This window comes from Ranitomeya variabilis, chromosome 5 (genome assembly GCF_051348905.1).
Source record: "Ranitomeya variabilis isolate aRanVar5 chromosome 5, aRanVar5.hap1, whole genome shotgun sequence".
Taxonomy (NCBI): domain Eukaryota; kingdom Metazoa; phylum Chordata; class Amphibia; order Anura; family Dendrobatidae; genus Ranitomeya; species Ranitomeya variabilis.
Window position 1 is genome coordinate 182763004 of NC_135236.1, and position 19867 is coordinate 182782870.

At 42.4% G+C, this 19867-nt stretch overlaps 1 protein-coding gene across 1 annotated transcript in view; it reads left to right on the forward strand.

Annotated features, from left to right (window-relative positions):
- IL16 (interleukin 16) overlaps positions 1-19867 on the forward strand; it is a 248252-nt gene that overhangs the window by 218324 nt on the left and 10061 nt on the right. Inside the window, exons 16-19 of the mRNA XM_077263616.1 lie at positions 5872-6061; positions 13497-13598; positions 14165-14405; positions 15692-15823. Of these exons, the coding sequence (XP_077119731.1) occupies positions 5872-6061; positions 13497-13598; positions 14165-14405; positions 15692-15823 (665 nt within the window). The remainder of the gene's footprint in view (positions 1-5871; positions 6062-13496; positions 13599-14164; positions 14406-15691; positions 15824-19867) is intronic.

A 19867-nucleotide genomic window follows, 5' to 3' on the forward strand; every position in this document is an offset into this window, starting at 1 on the left:
CAGGAGCCCACAGGATAGAATAGATGGATTACACACAGTAAATGCACATAGAATAGGTAGATATACAGATGTCTGTGACATATACATGTAGTACAGTGTGTGCAGCTTACTGTCCCTGTATTTAATTAATAAAAGATTATTTTTCCCCAAAAAATGGCGTGGGCTCCGGCATAATTTTCTTAACCAGCTGAGGGAAAGCCGATGGCTGGGAGCCGATGTTTATAGCCTGGGAAGGGGGTAATACCCATGGAGCTTCCCAAGGCTATTGATATCAGCTCACAACTGTATACTTAGTCTTTACTGGCTATTAAAATGGGGGATCCTAAAAAAAGACATAGGGTCCCCCTATAATTAATGACCAGCAAAGGCTATGCAGACAGCAGCGGACTGATATTAATAGCCTAGGAAGGGGCCATGGATACTGGCCCTCCCAGGCTAAAAACATCAGCTCTCAGCTGCCCCAGAAAAGGCGCATCTCTAAGATGTGCCAATTCTGGCACTTAGCCTCGCTCTTTACACTTGCCCTGTAGTGGTGGCAAGTGGGGGAATGGTTGGGGGTTTGATATCACCTTTGTATTGTCAGGTGACATCAAGCCCCGAGGTTAGTAATGGAGAGGCATCAATAAGACACCCCATTAATAACTCCATAGTCATATCATATAAAGAAAAGCACACCCAGAAAAAAAGGCCTTTGATTGAAAGAATGACAAAGGCTCCTTTAATAAATCTTAATTAAATCATACTTACGACCTCGTCCATTCCACCAACATCATTGTCTTCTGCAAAAGAGTTAAAACAAGCAAACAAATATATTCCTCACCTTTCCGCAGAGATGATAATCCATCTGTCCCACGACGGGTCTAGCCCTGCTACATCTAGATGGCAGGCTGCATGGTTGCATGATGTGACCATACAGCCTGTCATCCACCAGAGACACTGTGCAACGGGTGAACTCCTATTTCCTGTCTGATGGCACCACGACCGTGAGAAAGTTCACCTGCTCGCGGTGCTGTTAGAGTCCATTGAATTAATTTCACCTTTCCAATGTGAAGTGATGTCACTTTACTTTTCCCTTCAGAGAGGGAATAGGAGTTCACTGGGAGCCCGCAGCTGTCTGCATAGCCTTTGCTGGTTATTAATTATAGGGGGACCCTACGTAATTTTTTGGTAGGTCCACCATTTTAATAGCCAGTAAAGGCATGCTGTCGATTTTACACGCACGTCGAATACGCCTGAGAAAAAAAAGCTGATGTGAGCTGCCCCATAGATTAACACTGGGCCGAGTGCTATGCGATGTTTTCTCGAGGTGTATGCGAGAAAACATCGCATAGCACTCGGCCAAAGGTGTGAAAAATCGGATTGTACTCCCATGACACTCCCATGACACTCGCATAACTCTCGGCAGGGAGAATCGGACCGATTTTTCATACATTTAGTGTGACTCCAGCCTTAGAATCATACTATTACCCTATATAAAGTGAAGGTTTTCTTTTGTATTATGTGCTTTGTGCTTGGAAGATACCAGTTCTCATTTCAGAGATCCAGCTACTGTAAGAAGTATTTTGAGCAATGCTCCACGGGAAAAATATGCAAATTAACTCTGTTCCAAAAAGAAGAAAACTCTCTGTAGTGCCACCTATAGGATAGCTTCTGACTCAACAAAGTAGCACTCCGGCATTTTTTTCATTGCACCCCTAAAAAGCCATCAGTAAAGTGTGTGCATTTCAATATTTATCTGTTGCTGTTATTTGCAGTTTTTAACGCCGCTTTGGTGCTCTCCTGTATCATGTCACCGCAGCTATGAGATGTTGGTTCACACAGCAGACCAGTAGTGCCTTTCCTAATGTAAGCCTATGAGAACATGAGTCTCTTACAATTATATTGAGAAAGTGACTTCAGAAAGTGACTTCAGGTCCACATAGAAGATGTGTGAACCAGCTGGTCACAGTTGCAGTCACATAATGCAGAAGAGGCCTGGAGCCATGCTGGAAACAGCAAAAGACAGTGATCAGTAAGTATTTTAAAACACTCACTGTACACACATTACTGATGGCTAACAGATAGGGCAATGAAAATCAATATTTGAGTGTTCCTTTAAAGAAGCTTGAAATATAACTTGCCAAACTAGACACACTCATCTATAGACAGTGAGGATTTTGAGATCTTACTCCTCATTATCACAGAGGAGGGTACTGGTTGGATGAGATACCTTTCACACACCTCTTGTAGGGTTCTGGATATATGAAATCTGGTTATATGTAATGTATAACTAACTGTGGATTGTATGACTGGTAGTGGGCATAAATGGTTGCACAAAGCCCTGTTATAGAGCTCTGGTGCAGTCATTCCTTATCCAGACCACACTATGGGTATGGTGGCATACAGCAGGCTTCTTAGTGTGCAGACTACTAATAGTTAATGACTGTTCCCTACATTTTGCCTATATCAGCAGGCTCTCTGTTGTTTTTGTTGTTTTGACTGTAATCTAAATTTGCTTACAAGAGAAAAAAAGTTGTTTTTTTAGTAGCTTGTGTGTGGTTTGCACGACCGGGTGGTCAAGAATCTATAAACTTTCACAGAAGACATATCTCTAACAATATATAGTATTCTCCCTACATCATGTAGTTTATAACGTATAAGAATGTCTCCAATATCTTCTTTGCTTCTGAATATTATATATATATATATATATATATACATATATATATATACACTGTATATATATATATATATATATATATATGTGTATATATATATATATATATATATATATATATATATATATATATATAGTCATGCTTAAATGTAAGAATATACATACCTATATTTTACATTTCGATAGTTAAGATCTGAAACGGAAATCTCGAAGTAAATGCTTCTTGTGAATCTCCTTTTTTTTTTTTTTTACAAGGACCTTTAATTGAATCGGTCAGTAGGACCAACCCTCCTAGGCCATCTATATGGCCATGTAGGTCATAGAAAGCTGAATAAAATGATACATTCATATCTGTGATCCGATGTCTTATTTCAGAGAAATCCATGTTTTTCTTATATGTAACTGAGCTGTTCAGGACAATGAGGCGGACACTGATCTGCATGAGAATCTGCCTCCAGGGATTATTGTAAATAAAAGGGGAGTTATCAGCGTGAAACATGTAACTAACACAAAACAGCAGAACTGAACTTTGTCTCCTTACAAACACACTTTTTGCAGCTCTCTGTGTTCTGCTGTAATGCAACAATATTAAAACCCTGTCTGCCTGTGAGATGGAAGCAGAAGCTGAGAGGGACCTGAAGATATAATCACACCCAGCTCTGCAGTGAGATCAGGAGAGCAGAGAGCGGCCATTACACCTCATAATGGTAACTGTCCTTCATGTAAAATAATCTCTGGAGGCAGATTCTCATGCAGATCAGCTTCCTTCCCATAGCCTGGAAGAGGTCATTTACATATAAGAAAAATGTGGATTCCTCTGGAATAAGACATCAGATCGCAGATTTCATTTTATTCAGCTTACTACATGCCCATATAGACGGCTTAGGAGGGACGATCCTACTGACAGATTCCCTTTAACTGAGATGCATTCAATACTTCCCAGTTATAATAACATGTAGAGAGACCTATGCTGCAGTGAGAAGATTGCAAGTGGTTGTACACTGTTATGATCTGGTGGCCCAGGAGCAGCATTGGACGTACTCTGGAGAAGGTGGTATCTATACTGACCGTGGACCCTGAACTTAACACCGCAACTAGAAGTAGCCGTGGGATGTACCTACTGATCCTAGACACCTCGACACAGCCGGAGGACTAATTAACCCTATAGATAGAAAAGGGAAAACTATCTCGCCTCAGAGAAAATTCCCAAAGGATAGGCAGCCCCCCACAAATATTGACTGTGAGAGGAGAGGAAAAAACATACACAGGCTGAAAACAGGATTTAGCAAAGGAGGCCAATCTAGCTAAATAGGAAAGATAGGACAGAGAACTATGCGGTCAGTATTAAAATACTAGGAAATATCCACCACAGAAAATACAAAAATCTCCACATCTAACTAAAGATATGGAGGGTATATCTGCCTCTCCAGAGATTCCAGCTTGACTGCATAAATCCTTACACAGATTAAGCTGGACAAGAAAAAACATGAAATGCACTGAACAATGAGGCCCACAACATGTGGGCTGCAAACCAGCAGAACTTATCTTGGTGAAAAGACCAGGAAGCAGGAGAAACCATGAAGGGATGTGAATCCTCCAGAATACAATGGACAACTGGCACTGACCAAAGGGTGAGGCCAGACTAAATAGCCCAGTCCAGAGTGGACACACCTGATAACTGCTGTGAAGGACAGACAGCAGCGCTACCACTTATAACCTCTGGAGGGAGCCCAAGAACAGAATTCACAACAGTACACATCTCTGCTGCTTGAATTCCATTAAACAGTGCCGTAAAAATTTATAACAAAAATATTGTTCACTTTGGTCAGATAATCTGTTTTTTTTTTACCTAATGTGTTAGTATAATGCAGTGTGATAAAGCCAAATGGAACTAAAGAAATCATCAGGGTATTTCACTGTTTAAAAAAATGTATGTCTTAGGTTGAAGCACCTAGAATTTGTCCAGTCTTAAATGGGTTTTCCAATTATACTGATGCATGGCTAAAATAATTCTGCTGGATATACTTCAATTTTTTAGTATAATTATACTTTACTGATGATCTCTGGGTACACAGTGGCAGGTGGTAGCACATAGTACCTTGTAGATAAAACCAGTGTACTCACCCATTGATATGCTCTCTGGGATCAACATTAAATTATGACCAAGAAGAAGACTAGTTTCCTGAGCTATGATCAGATAATCTCGGACAACCAGTTTATAGTACTCCTGGTTATTGAGATGATTAAGGATAAAATAGGAAGAGTAACAGCTCTTGGGTTTTCTTAAAATCCCAGGATAGTTGATAGTGAATGATTGCTGGGACCTCCACCAACCACAATTACGCAGGTACTGTGCTCTCCATTTGAATGGAGTCGTGGGACAACATGTGCTCTGCTGCTCAATGCAAAGTCTATGAGACTGGCAGAGATAGCTAAGTACAGAGCTCTACTATCTCTGTAAGTGCCCTAGAGCTTAATGGGAACCTGACACCAGAAAACCGCTATTAACTTGCAGATAAGGGATTAATCTGCAGATTAATGGCATTACTAGCCTGCCCAGTGCCCGTGCTTAGCCCAAACCTGTGTGGAGAAAATTAACTTTATTCCACCCAGTTGGGTTTGAGTCACTGCTGCGGCTCTGGCGCGGGTTTAGTCAGCGCTCTGAGCATAGAGCATGGTGGCTGTAATCGTACTGACAGCCCTGACTGACAGCCAGCCGGCCGCAGTATAGATTCAGTGTCAATCAGGGACGGGGTGCGTCACAGCCGCCACTCTGTATACTCAACGTAGTGACTGAACCGACGCCACTCCGTGAATGAAACCCAAACACTGCGGGTAAGAATATAGTTTATTTTCACCCTTCTGCGTTCACGTAAGTGCAGGCACCGGGCAGGTTAGTAATGCTAGTAACCTGCAGATTTACCCCATATCTGCAGGTTAATAGCTTTTTTTCTGGTGACAGGTTCCCTTTAAATGTCGTGGCAATCCATATGGTTGACAGCTACTCTATTCAAAAAGGCAACACAATACGTATCCTTGTTCTTGCGATAGGTGGAGGTCCCAGCATTCATTTGGACATCCAGCAATCAGACACTTAACACCTATCCTGTTGGGTGATTCTGGGGAAACTGTATTTTTGTTTGTTACCAGCTTCTGCCATCATCAGTAACTGTTCCACTCAACAATGCAGCTAATGATATTATCTCTTTTCAAAGCCTTTCTGAACTGAAGGGGTATGGAGTGGGGCAGCCGGGAAAGGAAAAAGAAGAAACGATCTGTGGGCAGACCCTTTCTCTGCCATCTACAGCTGGGAGTGCAGGACAATCTGTTATCTCTCTGCTTCCCCTGGAAGAGCTAACACAGCTAATAGAGGAAGTTAAAGGACTGGATGAGAAAACACTGAAGGTGACTTTGGTTAAGTCGTTCTCTCATTTTCCTATTGTGATATGGTGTCTTTTTACGAAAAAAAAAAACTGAAGGAATCTGCAATAACTGACATTGAACTGCAAAAAATGCACTATATGTAATGCAATGTAAATTATAAGTATCCATGAGTCTGAAAGCAGCAAGAAATAATTACTGCCGGCAGATAAATATGGTCGGGTATGTGATAATCACACTATTTTAGCATGTTAAACTGGCCACATCATGGAATAGTGGTTGCTGAGTAAAATGTAGTTTTTGGGTTGTTTTTTTTGGGTTGTTTTTTTTATCTCTCCACCCAGTTCTAGAGATATTAGCTTATAAGATTTAGCTTATAATTTATGATAAGCCCAACTGGGCACTATCAGAGATTGACAGAAAAAAAAGTTTCACTCAGCTCTGCAGCCACTGTTCCATGATGTGGCCAATTTAACCTACTCAAACTGGTGAACGGTCCTCTTTAACCCCTCTCGACCTCAGACGTATCCATCCATCCAGGTTGATTGGAAAGGACTTCCCAACCTTGGGCATATGGATGCGTTCTGACGGTTTTGTGCGAACATGCTCTGCGTTCGCGTAATCGCCGTCAGGTACTCAGCGAATCTGACAGCTGACACCCAATTTCACTGTCAGTAGCGGTACGGGCACCGCTTTCAGCAGTTTATCCCCCTATATGCTGCCATCAATATTGATCACAGCAGTTAGAAGGCAGGGAGAGGCAGGGGGCTCCTCCTCTCTGATAGGCGCCCCACCATGTCATCACGAGGGGTCGATCGTTGCCATGGTGACCCAAATTCATCATGACAACATCCGGGTCACCAGGGCTAGGAAGCCTACTACATCATTATGTCAGTGCAGCACTGTGAGTTTCTAAGGCACTGCAATGTAATGCTAAGTAAAAAAAACAAATTGTAAAAATATTTCTTTTAGAGATCACAAAATAATAAAAAAATAAAATAAATATATATGTGTGAGTGTCCCTATATAACTGTCCCACTAGTTATAGTGGAAACTGAATAAGAAATAATTAAAAAACGAGTCAAAGAATGATGCTTTTTCATCATACCGCCGAACAAAAAGTGGAATAAAGCGCGATCAAAAATACAAATGTAAATAAAAATGGTACTATGCACTATAGTATACTGGGCACTACAATGTACGGACACTACAATAGCAAATTTTGCAATTTTCACTCAGCAACATTCACTGCTACTTGATTCTAGAAAACACCCATGGAGTAAAATCATCACTACACCTGTAGATAAATTCCCAAAGGGGTATAATTTGGAAAATGGGGTCACATTAGGAGGATATTCTGCTCTTCTAGCACTTAGGGGCTCTGTATATGAGTCTGCAAACCTCAGCAGAAATTATGTGAAATTGGCTAAGCAGTACTGTACAGCCACCTATGGGGTATTTCCAGGTTCAGTGGAAATTGTGTGACAAATTTTGGTACCATTTTACCCATTTCCCCTTCGGAAAATGTAAAATCTAGGGCTAAAACAAATTTTTTGTGGTAAAAATGTAATTGTTCACTGCCCAATGGTATAAAATTCTGTGACACACCCGTGGTGTCAATATAATCAGTGCACCCTTAGATGAGCTCATTGAAAGGTGTAGTTTGTAAAATGGGGTCACTTATGGGGGTCTACTATTCTGACACCTTAGGGGCTCTCCCATTGGGTCATGACACCCGCAAACCATAACAGTAAAATCTGCACTAAATTATGATGCCCCTTCCCTTCTGAGTTTTGCCTCAAAAGTAGTTCCCGCAGGGTATTGGCATACTGAGGAGAAATTGCACACCAAACTGAGAGGTCCATATTTTCCTATTAGCCCTTATAAAAATTAAAAATGTGGGGCTAAAACAACATTTCAGCTTTAGAAATGTAATTATTCTTTCTTCACCACCCAATGAGGCACATGAGGTGTCAACATGCTCACTGCACTCCTAGATGAATTCATTGAGAGGTGTAGTTTGTAAAATGACTTAACTTATGGAGGGTTTCTACTCTTCATGCACCACAGGCACTCTTGCAATGGGACATGGCACCCTCAAACCATTCCAGCAAAATCTGAACTCTAGTATGGCATTTCTTCCCTTCTGAGCTTTGCACTGTGCTTCAAAAGTAGCTGTCAGCCACATATCAGGTATTGGTGTACTCAAAAAAAATTGCACAACAAATTGTATGGTCCAATGTGCTCCTATTTATCTTGTGAAAATGAAAAATTTGGTGCAAAACCAACATTTTTGCAAGAAAAATTCATTTTTAATTTTCACAGTGCAACGTTATAAACTTACTAGCTATTGAACCCGTTCTACGCCTAGGTGGCAAGCATTTATATTGGTATATGGTCTCCATCCTGGTGTGTGCTGCTTCCATCCTGCGCCCTAATCTTGTCATGTGCTGCTACCATCTTGAGCCCCATCCTGTCATGTGCAGCCCCCATCCTGTGCCCTCATCCTGTCTTGTGCGCCTCCATCTTGTCATGTTCTACTCTCTTCCTGAGCCCTCATCCTGTCATGTGCTCCCATCCTGCACCCCAATCCTGTCATGTGGTGCTACCATCCTGCACCCCCATCCTGTCATGTGGTGCTTCCATCCTGCACCCCCATGCTGTCATGTGCTGCTCCCATCCTGCGCCCCCATTCTGTCATGTGGTGCTCCCATCCTGCACCCTCATGCTGTCATGTGCTGCTCCCATCTTGCGCCCCCATTCTGTAATGTGCTGCTCCCCTCCTGCACCCCCATTCTGTAATGTGCTGCTCCCATCCTGCGCCCCATTCTGTAATGTGCTGCTCCCATCCTGCGCCCCCATTCTGTAATGTGCTGCTCCCATCCTGCGCCTCCATCCTGTAATGTGTTACTCCCATCCTTCGCCCCCGTTCTGTCATGTGCTGCTCTCATCCTGTGTCCCCGTCCTGTCATGTGCTGCTCCCATCCTGCGCCCCTGTTCTGTCATGTGCTGCTCCCATCCTGCGCCCTCGTCCTGTCATTTGCTGCTACCATCCTGTGCCCCCATCCTGTCATGTGCTGTTCCCATCCTGTGCCCCCATTCTGTCATGTGCTGTTAGCATCCTGCACCCCCATCCTGTCATGTGCTGCTCTCATCCTGTGCCCCATGCTGTCATGTGCTGCTCCCATCCTGCGCCCCATCCTGTCATGTGCTGCTCCCATCCTGCATACCCATCCTGTAATGTGCTGCTCCCATCCTGCGCCCCCATTCTGTAATGTGCTGCACCCATTCTGCGCTCCCATCCTGTTATGTTCTGCTCCCATCCTGCGCCCCCATTCTGTAATGTGGTGCTCCCATCCTGCGCCCCTATTCTGTAATGTGCTGCTCCCTCATCCTATCATGTGCTGCTCCCATCCTGGGCCCCCATTCTGTAATGTGCTGCTTCCATCCTGCACCCTCATCCTGTAATGTGCTGCACCCATTCTGCACCCCCATCCTGTCATGTGCTGCTCCCTTCCTGCACCCCATTCTGTAATGTGCTGCTCCCATCCTACATCCCCATTCTGTAATGTGCTGCTCCCTCATCCTGTCATGTGCTGTTCCCATAGTGTGCCCCATTCTGTCATGTGCTGCTCCAATCCATATGCCCCATACGCTGCTCCATAAGGGTTGATGGCCCCCATAAGATGCTCCATAGTGTAATATGCCCCGTATGCTGCTGCGATTAAAAGAAAAAATGACATACTCACCTCTCGTCGCTGGGTGCCAAGTGCCGGGGGCACCCATTCTGCAATGTGCTGCGCCGATTCTGCACCCCCATCTCGTCATGTGCTGCCCCCATCCTGCGCCCCATTCTGTAATGTGCTGCTCCCATCCTCCGTCCTTATTCTGCAATGTGCTGCTCCCTCATCCTGTCATGTGCTGGTCCCATCCTGTGCCCCATTCTGTCATGTGCTGCTCCCATATGCCCCATATGCTGCTCCATAAAGGTTGATGGCCCCCATAAGATGCTCCATAGTATAATATGCCCCGTATGCTGCTGCAATTTAAAAAAAATGACATACTCACCTCTCGTCGCTGGGCGCCGAGTGCTGGGGGCCTGAGCGGGTGGGGACACCGGTGCGCTATGGTGGTCAGGTGCCGGAGTCGCCACTGGCTCAGGCCCCCGGCACTTGCTATATTCACCTGTCCCCGTTCCACTCTTGCATGCCGCTCCATCTTCTGGGTCCTCTGGCTGTGACTGTTCAGGCAGAGGGCGGCGCGCACTAACCACATCATCGCGCCCTCTGACCTGAACGTCACAGGCAGAGGATGCGGAAGACAGAGCTGCACGCAGCGGTGGAACGGGGACAGGTGAATATCACATACTCACCCTGCTGGCACGTCCCTGTTTCTCCGTCGGAGATCGTGGTATTCGTTCAGTGCTTACGCATACTGTGATCTCCTGGGCTGCGTCACTCTGTGGAGTCCAGATTGTGCAGGCGTTTGCGCTTGCGCAGTCTATAAAGGGGATGGACAGAGTGATGTTCCCAGCGTTATATTATAGATGTGAAGCACCTGAGAGTTCAAAGTACTCAACACACAACTAAATAAATTCCTTGAGGGGTCTAGTTTCCAGAATGTTATTTTTTTATTTCACAACTAAACGTTATAAACTTCTGTAAATCACCTGGGGGATCAAGGTTCTCAGCACACATCTAGATACATTCTGTGAGGGGTCTATTTTCCAAATTGAGGTCAATTTTTGGGGTTTCCACTGTTTAGGTACATCAGGGGCTCTCAAAACGCAACATGGTGTCCCCTCTCGATTACAGCCATTTTTGAGTTCAAAAAGTCAAATGGTGCTCCTTCCCTTCTGAGCACTGCTATGCATCCAAACAGTAGTTTTCCCCCACAAATGGGGTATTGGCGTACTCAGGAGACATTGCACAACACATTTTGGTATTCATTTTCTCTTGCTACCCTTGTAAAAATAGAAGAGCAATATTTTTGTGAAAAAAAGTAAAAAAAAATTGTTCATTTTTTTCCTTCCACATTGCATTAATTTGTAGCACCTGAAGGGTTAATAAACTTATTGAATGTGGTTTTGAGGACTTTCAGGAGTGCAGTCTTTAGAATGCTGTCACTTTTGAATATTTTCTGTCATATGGGCCCCCAAAGTCACTTCAAATATCATGGTCCCTAATAAATGGTTTTGCAAATTTTGTTGGAAAAATGAGAAATCACCGGTCAACTTTCAACCCTTTTAACTTCCTAAGAAAAAAATATGTTTCAAAAATTGTCCTAATGTAAATAAGTTTGAAATGTTATTTATCTATTTTGCGTGACATACCTCTCATAATTAAAAGTTTTTTCACAAATAAACGCAAGTCATATAGAAGAAATTTTACCACTACCATGAAGTACAATATGTCACGAGAAAACCACTCAGAATCACTAGAATTCGTTAAAGTGTTCCAGAGTTCCTGCCTCATAAAGGGACACTGGTCAGAATTGTAAAATGTGGCTTGGTCATCAAAGTAAAAACAGGCTTGGGGGGTGAAGGGTTAAAGACATAGGTTCACAATGCAATACTTACTGAAAATGATTAGTGTCACCAAATTTATTTTTTTTGTGCAGCCTGACAGTGTTTGCCTAGATTGTCATATAGCCAAAATCTCCATACAATGCTGAATTTTATTACCATACACTTAAAACCAATATATTCCCCAATATATTACAAGTTACATCCTTAAATAAAGGGAAGATTACATGAAGTGGTAGATAAGTATATGAGGAATGTATAATATAAGAGACAACTAGGTATACTGTATATTTGGGCAACAATAAATCCAGCTGCAGTGGTAGACTGAGTATGGATGGATTCATACAACTGTGTAGAAGCCATATCCAATACAATTAACCAACCAGATAAGTGATGGAAAACACAGTAGGTCAATGAAACAGTCCCTAATCCCTGCTCTCGTATACCTGCCTAATCATGGGGTTGTAAACCTATGAATAAAATGGTGCCTCTGCTCCTGTCATCTCTTAAGAATTATTTAATAAAACTGGTGCATATTCCATCACTTACCTATACACTTGGTTGGGTAATTTTGTTTGTTTTGGTTTATACACGGTTGTATGAATCCATACATACATTGCTTACGATTCTAGCTGGGTGTATTGTTGCCCACATATATACCTGTGGAGACACAGCATTGTATCTTAATTAACCAGACAACTATTTTTAGCAAATCAAGATGAATAGACTGTTATCTGTATGTTAACTTTTGAATTTATGTGTTGGTCAAGAAAACAGACGTTTGCTTGTGTAAGCCAGTAATATTGACATTTCATATAACATATTATGCTCTTATCCTTGATGACTAGTGATGTTTACTGATATGCTAATTGTGCATTGTGTATGCCAGATAGTTTGGTGACTTCAAAAACTGAGGAGGAAAAAGTATGCAAATAGATTAAATAATCAAGTAATGCTACTTGATCTAATCTCCATTATTACCCTTTATTTCAATACTGAATGAAGGACACTTGTTAAGTATAAAAAGAGGTTACATGCCTCTATAGATAGAGACAGAGAGAGAGGCATAGATTCTGCCAAGACATCCAAACATCCAGTGACTCTAGAGGACTGCAGCCAATACATCATGGCTCCATTCCAAAGGACATGGATCTATCATTCTCTAGAAAACAACCTAGGGGATCTTGGCCCCGGTTGGAAGAACACAGATCTGCTCCATTGACCATCGCTGAACCGTGGATATGTTTGGAGAAAGCCAGGATGGAGACCCACTGGTCACCTGGCTCCATGGAGACGTTTGGAGAAGCCAGGTTGTGACCCTCGGGTCATCTGGCCTTGTACTTGAACGGACTGTCATCTTCCTAAGCTTGTCAATATCTCCTTTCTGTGTGTGCCACAGGTGGGGTAGTCGACCCTTGGAACTCTGAAGTAACAGCTGCCATTATCTCAGCGAGTCAGCAGAAGGGTGAAACTCTGTAATGTGCACTCTCTTGGGGTATTTTGCTGGGACTGTTCTACATGTTATCTGCCTGTTTTGTGGTTCAGTAAAACATTGCCACACTGTTTTACCCTCACACTGTGTTGTCTGAGTAGCGTTATGCCCATGTTAAAAGGAGAGAGGACATTTGGCGGGACGATCCCTGGTCCATGCGGTTTCGGCTAGCCGACCCGTATCTCCACAATACCTAATCGTCTCTAAGATTATACCGACTTTGCATACTAATCTACAACATTTAGTTGTTCCACCCTTTTTGATTTCTTAACTTGTTATATATATAATGGGGAATATATTGGTTTTAAGTGTTTCCTAATAAAGTTCAATATTTTAGGGATGTTTTTTAAGAGAATTTAAGTCTACATTTCTGTTCTGGCATGGTACCTGCCCCAATAATTAAATGTGTAATCTCATGTCTGTTTTTTTTCTCCCATTTATAGCAATTTGATGACATTCATGTGGTGGTTCTCCACAAGGAGGAAGGCACTGGTCTAGGCTTCAGTCTTGCTGGAGGAAATGACCTAGAAAATAAGGAAATCACAGTATGTAATTATTTAAATGTTCAAAAGAGTTTTTCCAGACATTATTTTTGTAATATTCAATTTGTAGCAGCCACTGCCAGGTACTGAAGATCAGCTTCTATTCTCATGATCTTGAGTGGTTGTGTAGTTCTTGTCAGTGATTACTACAGATTGAATGGAGCTGTGCACTTCATTGATAATAATGACATTGCATTTTTAGTCCTGGCCTTGTAAGTCCATCAGCTGAAGGCAATAGACTTGTTGTAACGCAGCCTACTTCTGCTTCAATGCAACTGCTACAGATTATTAAAACAGGTTATTATGGGATCATCTAACTGATGGTTTTATGTATATTGGTCTTGGGCCTGTCATCAGATCCCAATACATGAAGGTGACAATAAACATTTCTTCTGCTTCTATTGAGGCTCAGCACGTGGTTCCCAGTTCCGTCAGCCTTATTGCCTAATTAGAAAGAATAACTGTATATTTTTGCCCATGGCCATGTAGCTTACTTTAACATGTCTTATATTTGACCTCCAAAATTATTTTCGAGACTTTCATGAAAGAGAACATTTTACCTGTTGCAGGTTCACCGAGTTTTCCATGATGGACTCACTGCTCAAGAGGGTACAATACAAAAAGGAGATAAAGTATTGTCCATTAACGGGAAATCACTTAAAGGAGTCAGCCATAATGATGCTACTGGAATTCTGCGCCAGGCCCGTCATGCCAGACAAGCGGTCATTGTAATAAAGAAAGAAAATGATGGAGTGCAGACCATGGACACGTCTGATTTCTTTGATGTCTCTAATGACTCAATGCTAACTGGTGAGTATAGAACGAACCTTGACCTTACACCAAAATGAATGGATTACTCTCCTTATTATAACGGAACGAAAGAATGAATGTGAGCAGATGCCCTGGTCAACCTCTCCTCTCGTTGGAGCTTTTCTCTGTAAGACTAGCTGTGTCAGTAACCCGGCACAGGAGATTCATGTTGCCCAAACCAAGGGGAGCATCAATCAGGGACCAGCTTCGCTTTTGAAGCCTTGTATGTTTTACTTTGAAACACTGCAGCTTTACAGAGAAAACAAACTTTGAAAATACACCCAGCGACCATGTGTTTCAGATGACTAGTCTGAGGCAGGTGTTTGGCCCGTTCTCCCCACTCCACTAGGAGGGCAGGTCTCTCCTTATGTGTGGGTAAAGGGATGGAGGGGAGCATGGTGTAGAGAAGCCACCAGGAACCTGCTTGGACTAGTGGTTCGTGTAGTGTGAATCTCCTCTTAGGTTCCCTTTAATGACCTTTGATGAGATGCATATAACTAAAAGCTTTATTATATTCTATTGGGAGGTTTTTTTTGTCACAGTATGACTCTATATGTGGCCACCAAGTGGTTGTCATGTAGAATACAGCCTGCTGAGGGTTGCTAACCATTTGCTATAATGTATTGGGTTCTAAGGAGTAACATTTCTCCTTGTGGAGTATGACAAGACAAGCCTGGCATGTCAGAGTGAGGGGACTTAAAAGCCATACATGCTCCTCTGGGAAATTAAATATGCAAATTGTCTCTTCAAAGAGGAAGAGAACTGGAACTCTAGTGTCATCTATTGGAAGTGGCAATCTTACAAGTCAATATCGACCCTGTAACGAGCCTTGCAATATGACGTGAGATTAAAAGCTGAACCAGAATCTCAATTTTCAAACATGTGCTTCAGAGTGTTGCCCGTTTTCTGTGCAAAGCATGAGACCTGATTTGGCTAGGTGAGAGGATATGGACTGGTGTCTAAGGTGTAATGTTTGTCCTTGTGGAGAGTGACATGTCAAACCTGGCATGTCAGAGTGGAGACTTAAAAGCCAATCATGCTCCTCTAGGAAATTTATCCTAAGTTATAATGCAAGGCTCATTGAGGGGTCGATATTGATTTTTAGGATTGCTGTTTCCAATAGGTGGCGCTAGAGTTCTAGTCCTCTTCCTATAATGTATTGAAATTGTATTGTGAGAATTGGATTCTTTCACTTAATCTGCTTTAAGTTAACGGTGGCTATGGCTGTGTAAGCCTGTATGCTAGTTTTTTGTATTTATTATAGATTGTCTCCATTGTTCTGGCAGATTCTGAAAGTGCGGGATCTAGAATGACTGTTACACTTGAGAAGCATTTGACTGGTTTAGGATTCAGCTTAGAAGGAGGAAAGGGCTCTATTAATGGAGACAAGCCTATTGTCATTAACAGAATATTTAAAGGTGAGTATATCTCATTATCTTTATTAATGCCTAACATTTCAACAGTATAAGTATGAGGAAGAGAGAGTTTAACCCCATTTTTACTATGAAAATGAAAAAACCTAAGGTTGCTTTAATGATTATAATATAAACCTATTCGGTTTGCTATAAAAATGTATCATTCTACCTTTAAGTTCTGCAACTTTATATACAAATAGTCAGACATTTGCATGAAATTGCTCATAACAACCACTAGAGGGCAGCTGTACTCTTAGTAGGAGAAATGCAGTTTTGGGTTTGCATTACACCAGCCCAGGTCTATAACTCTGACCTTTGTCACAATATTGTTTCTGCTGCCCTTGTGTGTATTAGTCATGTAGATAAGGAATGAGAATTCATATTTAAGCTTTTCATTTGCTTTAACACACATTGCATTTCTTTGAGTGTAAGCAAAATTTTAGCTTCCTCTGTAAAAGTCCAAGTTCCTCACCCGTGACCTCAAAATAGTCAATTCTCTCACTGCTTGAATTAAGCTTTTTAACTTTTCATATCCGTGTGCCAATCTCACAAACCAACTGTAGATATTTTATTTATTATGTTTGTTCCCGTTATTGTGCTCATTTATTAAAAGTATGGCCGTAAAATCCACCTCTTTCATGTGGACCCTCTGACTATGTGTATAAGGGTGTCCCAAGTATCCCTCCAGCATGGCATTTACTTATATAGTATGGCACCACCTCCATCTTATGTTCAAAGTAACAAAGGAAATGGCAATGTGCACATGATCCACCTAAAGAACTGAGCATAGGTGGACACAAATACTCCATCACTACTCTGGATCCCATATTATCTATGTGCAAAAATAAGGAGGAACTTTGTCAGCTGCTAAAGGGGGAAGGATGCTGATATCCAAAGCCTACTCTTCCAGCACAGATTAGCAATAACATAATGGGAAAAGTTTATATGTGAAAAAAAAGACTGACTTTTAAATAGCTGGTATTCCTGGGCTGTTGGAATGAAAGTGATTCATGAGAAGATCCCTTTAAAGATAGCCATAAATGTGAGTTATGTAAAATGATTAGAATTGCTTTGGTTGAACTCGACTCCAGTCAGTGCTATGGCACACAATGCTTCAGGGTTGAGGGATGTACAGTATGTGTGCTGAAGTCCGCTTTCTTAGTCTTTAGGCTCTAGGTTTTGTACAGCAGTCAGACTTTGGAGTGTCTTTCAGTTGTTGTGATCTAGCATATAAAATGTGCTCCAGTCGATGTAGTAAAATATGATGAATTTGTTGTCCATGCTCGACCTCAACCCCTCTCTGCTATGCTCTGCCTAGTTGTCAAAAAGTTGATGAAGCTGGTCAGTGATGGGCATCCATGGGGATGTTTGGGTCCGTCAGGTTCGGCCCAACATTTAAAAAAGTTTGCTTCAGGTACCAGAAAGGTACTCGAACCCGGATCTCATTCTAAAGTTCCCACACAGATGACAGCATGTGAGCCAACAGTTGTGACCGCCGGCCACAGGCGATGGCTGATGAGTATTACTCTCATCATCGTGCGCCTGGTCTCGCTGATAGCAGTGAGAGCAGGCATATGCTGATGAGAGTATTCATCATCTGGTGCCTGTGCAATAAATACATAAAATAAAAACAAAAAAATGGCATGGGGTCTTCTCTATTTTTCCTAACCAGCGAGGTAAAGCTGAGGGCTTCAGCCCCCAGCTATCAACTTTTTATTGGCTGGTTATCAAAAATAGAGGGGTCCCATGCCATTTAAAAAAAAAAAATATTTAATAAAAAAAAAACCGGCGTGGGGTTCAAGCTAAAGCAGACACTCCCCACCCTTTTTTGCCCATTTATTAATGTAAAATTAAAAATAATAAAACGACATATTTTTGACATGTTCGACAACAATCCATTTGTCCCACAAAGAGGCCAACTCTGGTTTATAGGGATTGCATGGCAGAGCGGTGGCATGATGCAATGTGAATCCAGGAAACACTGAGCTCAGCCTGAGAACCGATGCCTGTGACCGGCAGTAAACACAATGACGTCACCGCAGGTCACTGAAGCTGCACTCTCCTGCTCAGCTCAGTGTCTCATGGATTCATGACTGAGCTCATCATACCACCGCTCAGCCATGGAATCAAGATGAAGCACAGTTGGCCTCTTCGTGGGACAAATAGATTGTCGTCGGACATGTGAGCAATATAGTGTTTTAATATTTTAAATTTTACATGAATAAATTGGTAAAATAGGGTGTTGAGTGTTGATTTCAAACAAAGGAGTTTTGCTGTGTGTTTATTTCAATTAACAACTTAGGCCTCTTTCACACTTGCATTTTTTTTGAATCCGTCACAATCCGTCGTTTTTTGTGAATGCAGGATCCTGCAAAAAAATTTGCAGGATTCTGCATTTTCCCATAGACTTGTATTAGCGACGGATTGTGATGGATGGCCATCCGTTTCATCCGTCGTGCAAAAGATGCGTCGTAAAGTAGCGGTCCGTCGTGCAGAGAAAACGTTCATAGGAACATTTTTTGTGCACGTCGGAAAATCGGTCAGCGACGTATCCTACGCTGCCCGTCGTCGGCTACAATGGATGCTTATGGAAGCAGGATCCGTCGCTGACCGTCACACACAGGAATCCGCGACGGATCCAGTTTTTCCCCTCTGAGCATGCCTGGAAGGATTTTCAAAAAAAAAAAAAAAAAGGTCTCTCTCTCTCCCTCCCTCTCTCTTTCTCTCTCTCTCTCTCTTTATCTCGTCCCCGGACATTTGAATTCCGGAAATTTTTCCATTGATAAATAGAGAAAACACAAACGACGCATCTGTCATTTCACTGGATCCGCCGCACACGTTTTTCACTATTTTCATGACGTCCGTCGATATGTCATTTCACTGCACAATGAAGGAAACCAGAAAACGCAAGTGTGAAAGTAGCCTTAAGGGCCCCGGGGTATTTCCGTTTTGGCGTTTACATTTTTTGCTCCCCTTCTTCCCACGGCCATAACTTTTTTATTTTTCCGTCAATATGGCCAAGTGGGGGCTTGTTTTTTGCAGAACGAGATGTATTTCTAAATGGCATCATTGATTTTACCATATCATGTACTGGAAAACAGGAAATAAAATTCCAAATGCAGTGAAATTGCAAAAAACGTGCAATTCCACATTTGTTTTTTGGATTTTTTTTACCACGAAATGCTAAAACTGACCTGCCAATATGATTCTCCAGGTCATTACGAGTTCACAGACACCAAACATCTCTAGGTTCTTTTTTATTTAAGTGGTGAAAAATAATTCCAAAGTTTGTAAAAAAAAAAAAAAAAATGTTGCCATTTTCCGTAGTGTCTCCATTTTTTGGAATCTAGGGCCGGGTGAGGGATTATTTTTGGGTAGCGATCTGACGTTTTTATTCATATCATTTTGGTGTAGATACAATCTTTTGATCGCCTGTTATTGCATTTTATTGCCATTGTCATGCCAACCCATTAGCGACCCGCTGTTATGTGACACGGGCGCCGATGGGAGGAGGTAATGATGCTCTTCCTGCACGTGCATGTTAAATGCCGCTGTCCGAGTTTGCATTTAACATGTTAACAGCTGTGGGTGAATCGCGATTCCACCCGCAGCTGTTAGGGGCACATGACAACTGATCAGATGAGCTGTCATGTAACAAAAAAGGTGCAGGCTCATTGCCGGAGCTCGCACCAAACGGGGAGGCGTCCAATGACGGACTCTGCCCGTCATTGGACGATAAGGGGTTAAAGGACTTTTTTCTGTGTCTTTAATCTTTCGGTCAGAAGCCCTCATTACTAAGCCCTGGGCTTGATGTCAGCTGACACTACAAAGCTGACATCAACCCCACAAATATTACCCAATTGCCACTGCATCAGAGCAAGTGGGAAAAGCTGGGCAAAGTGCCAGAATTGGCACATCTAATAGATGCGCCTTTTCTAGGGCGCCTGGCCTTCTGCTGTTTTTAGGGTGCGGAGGGCCAATATCCATGGCCCCTTTCCAGTCTGTGAATACCAGCCTCTAGCTTTCTTCTTTAGCTAGGCTGGTTGT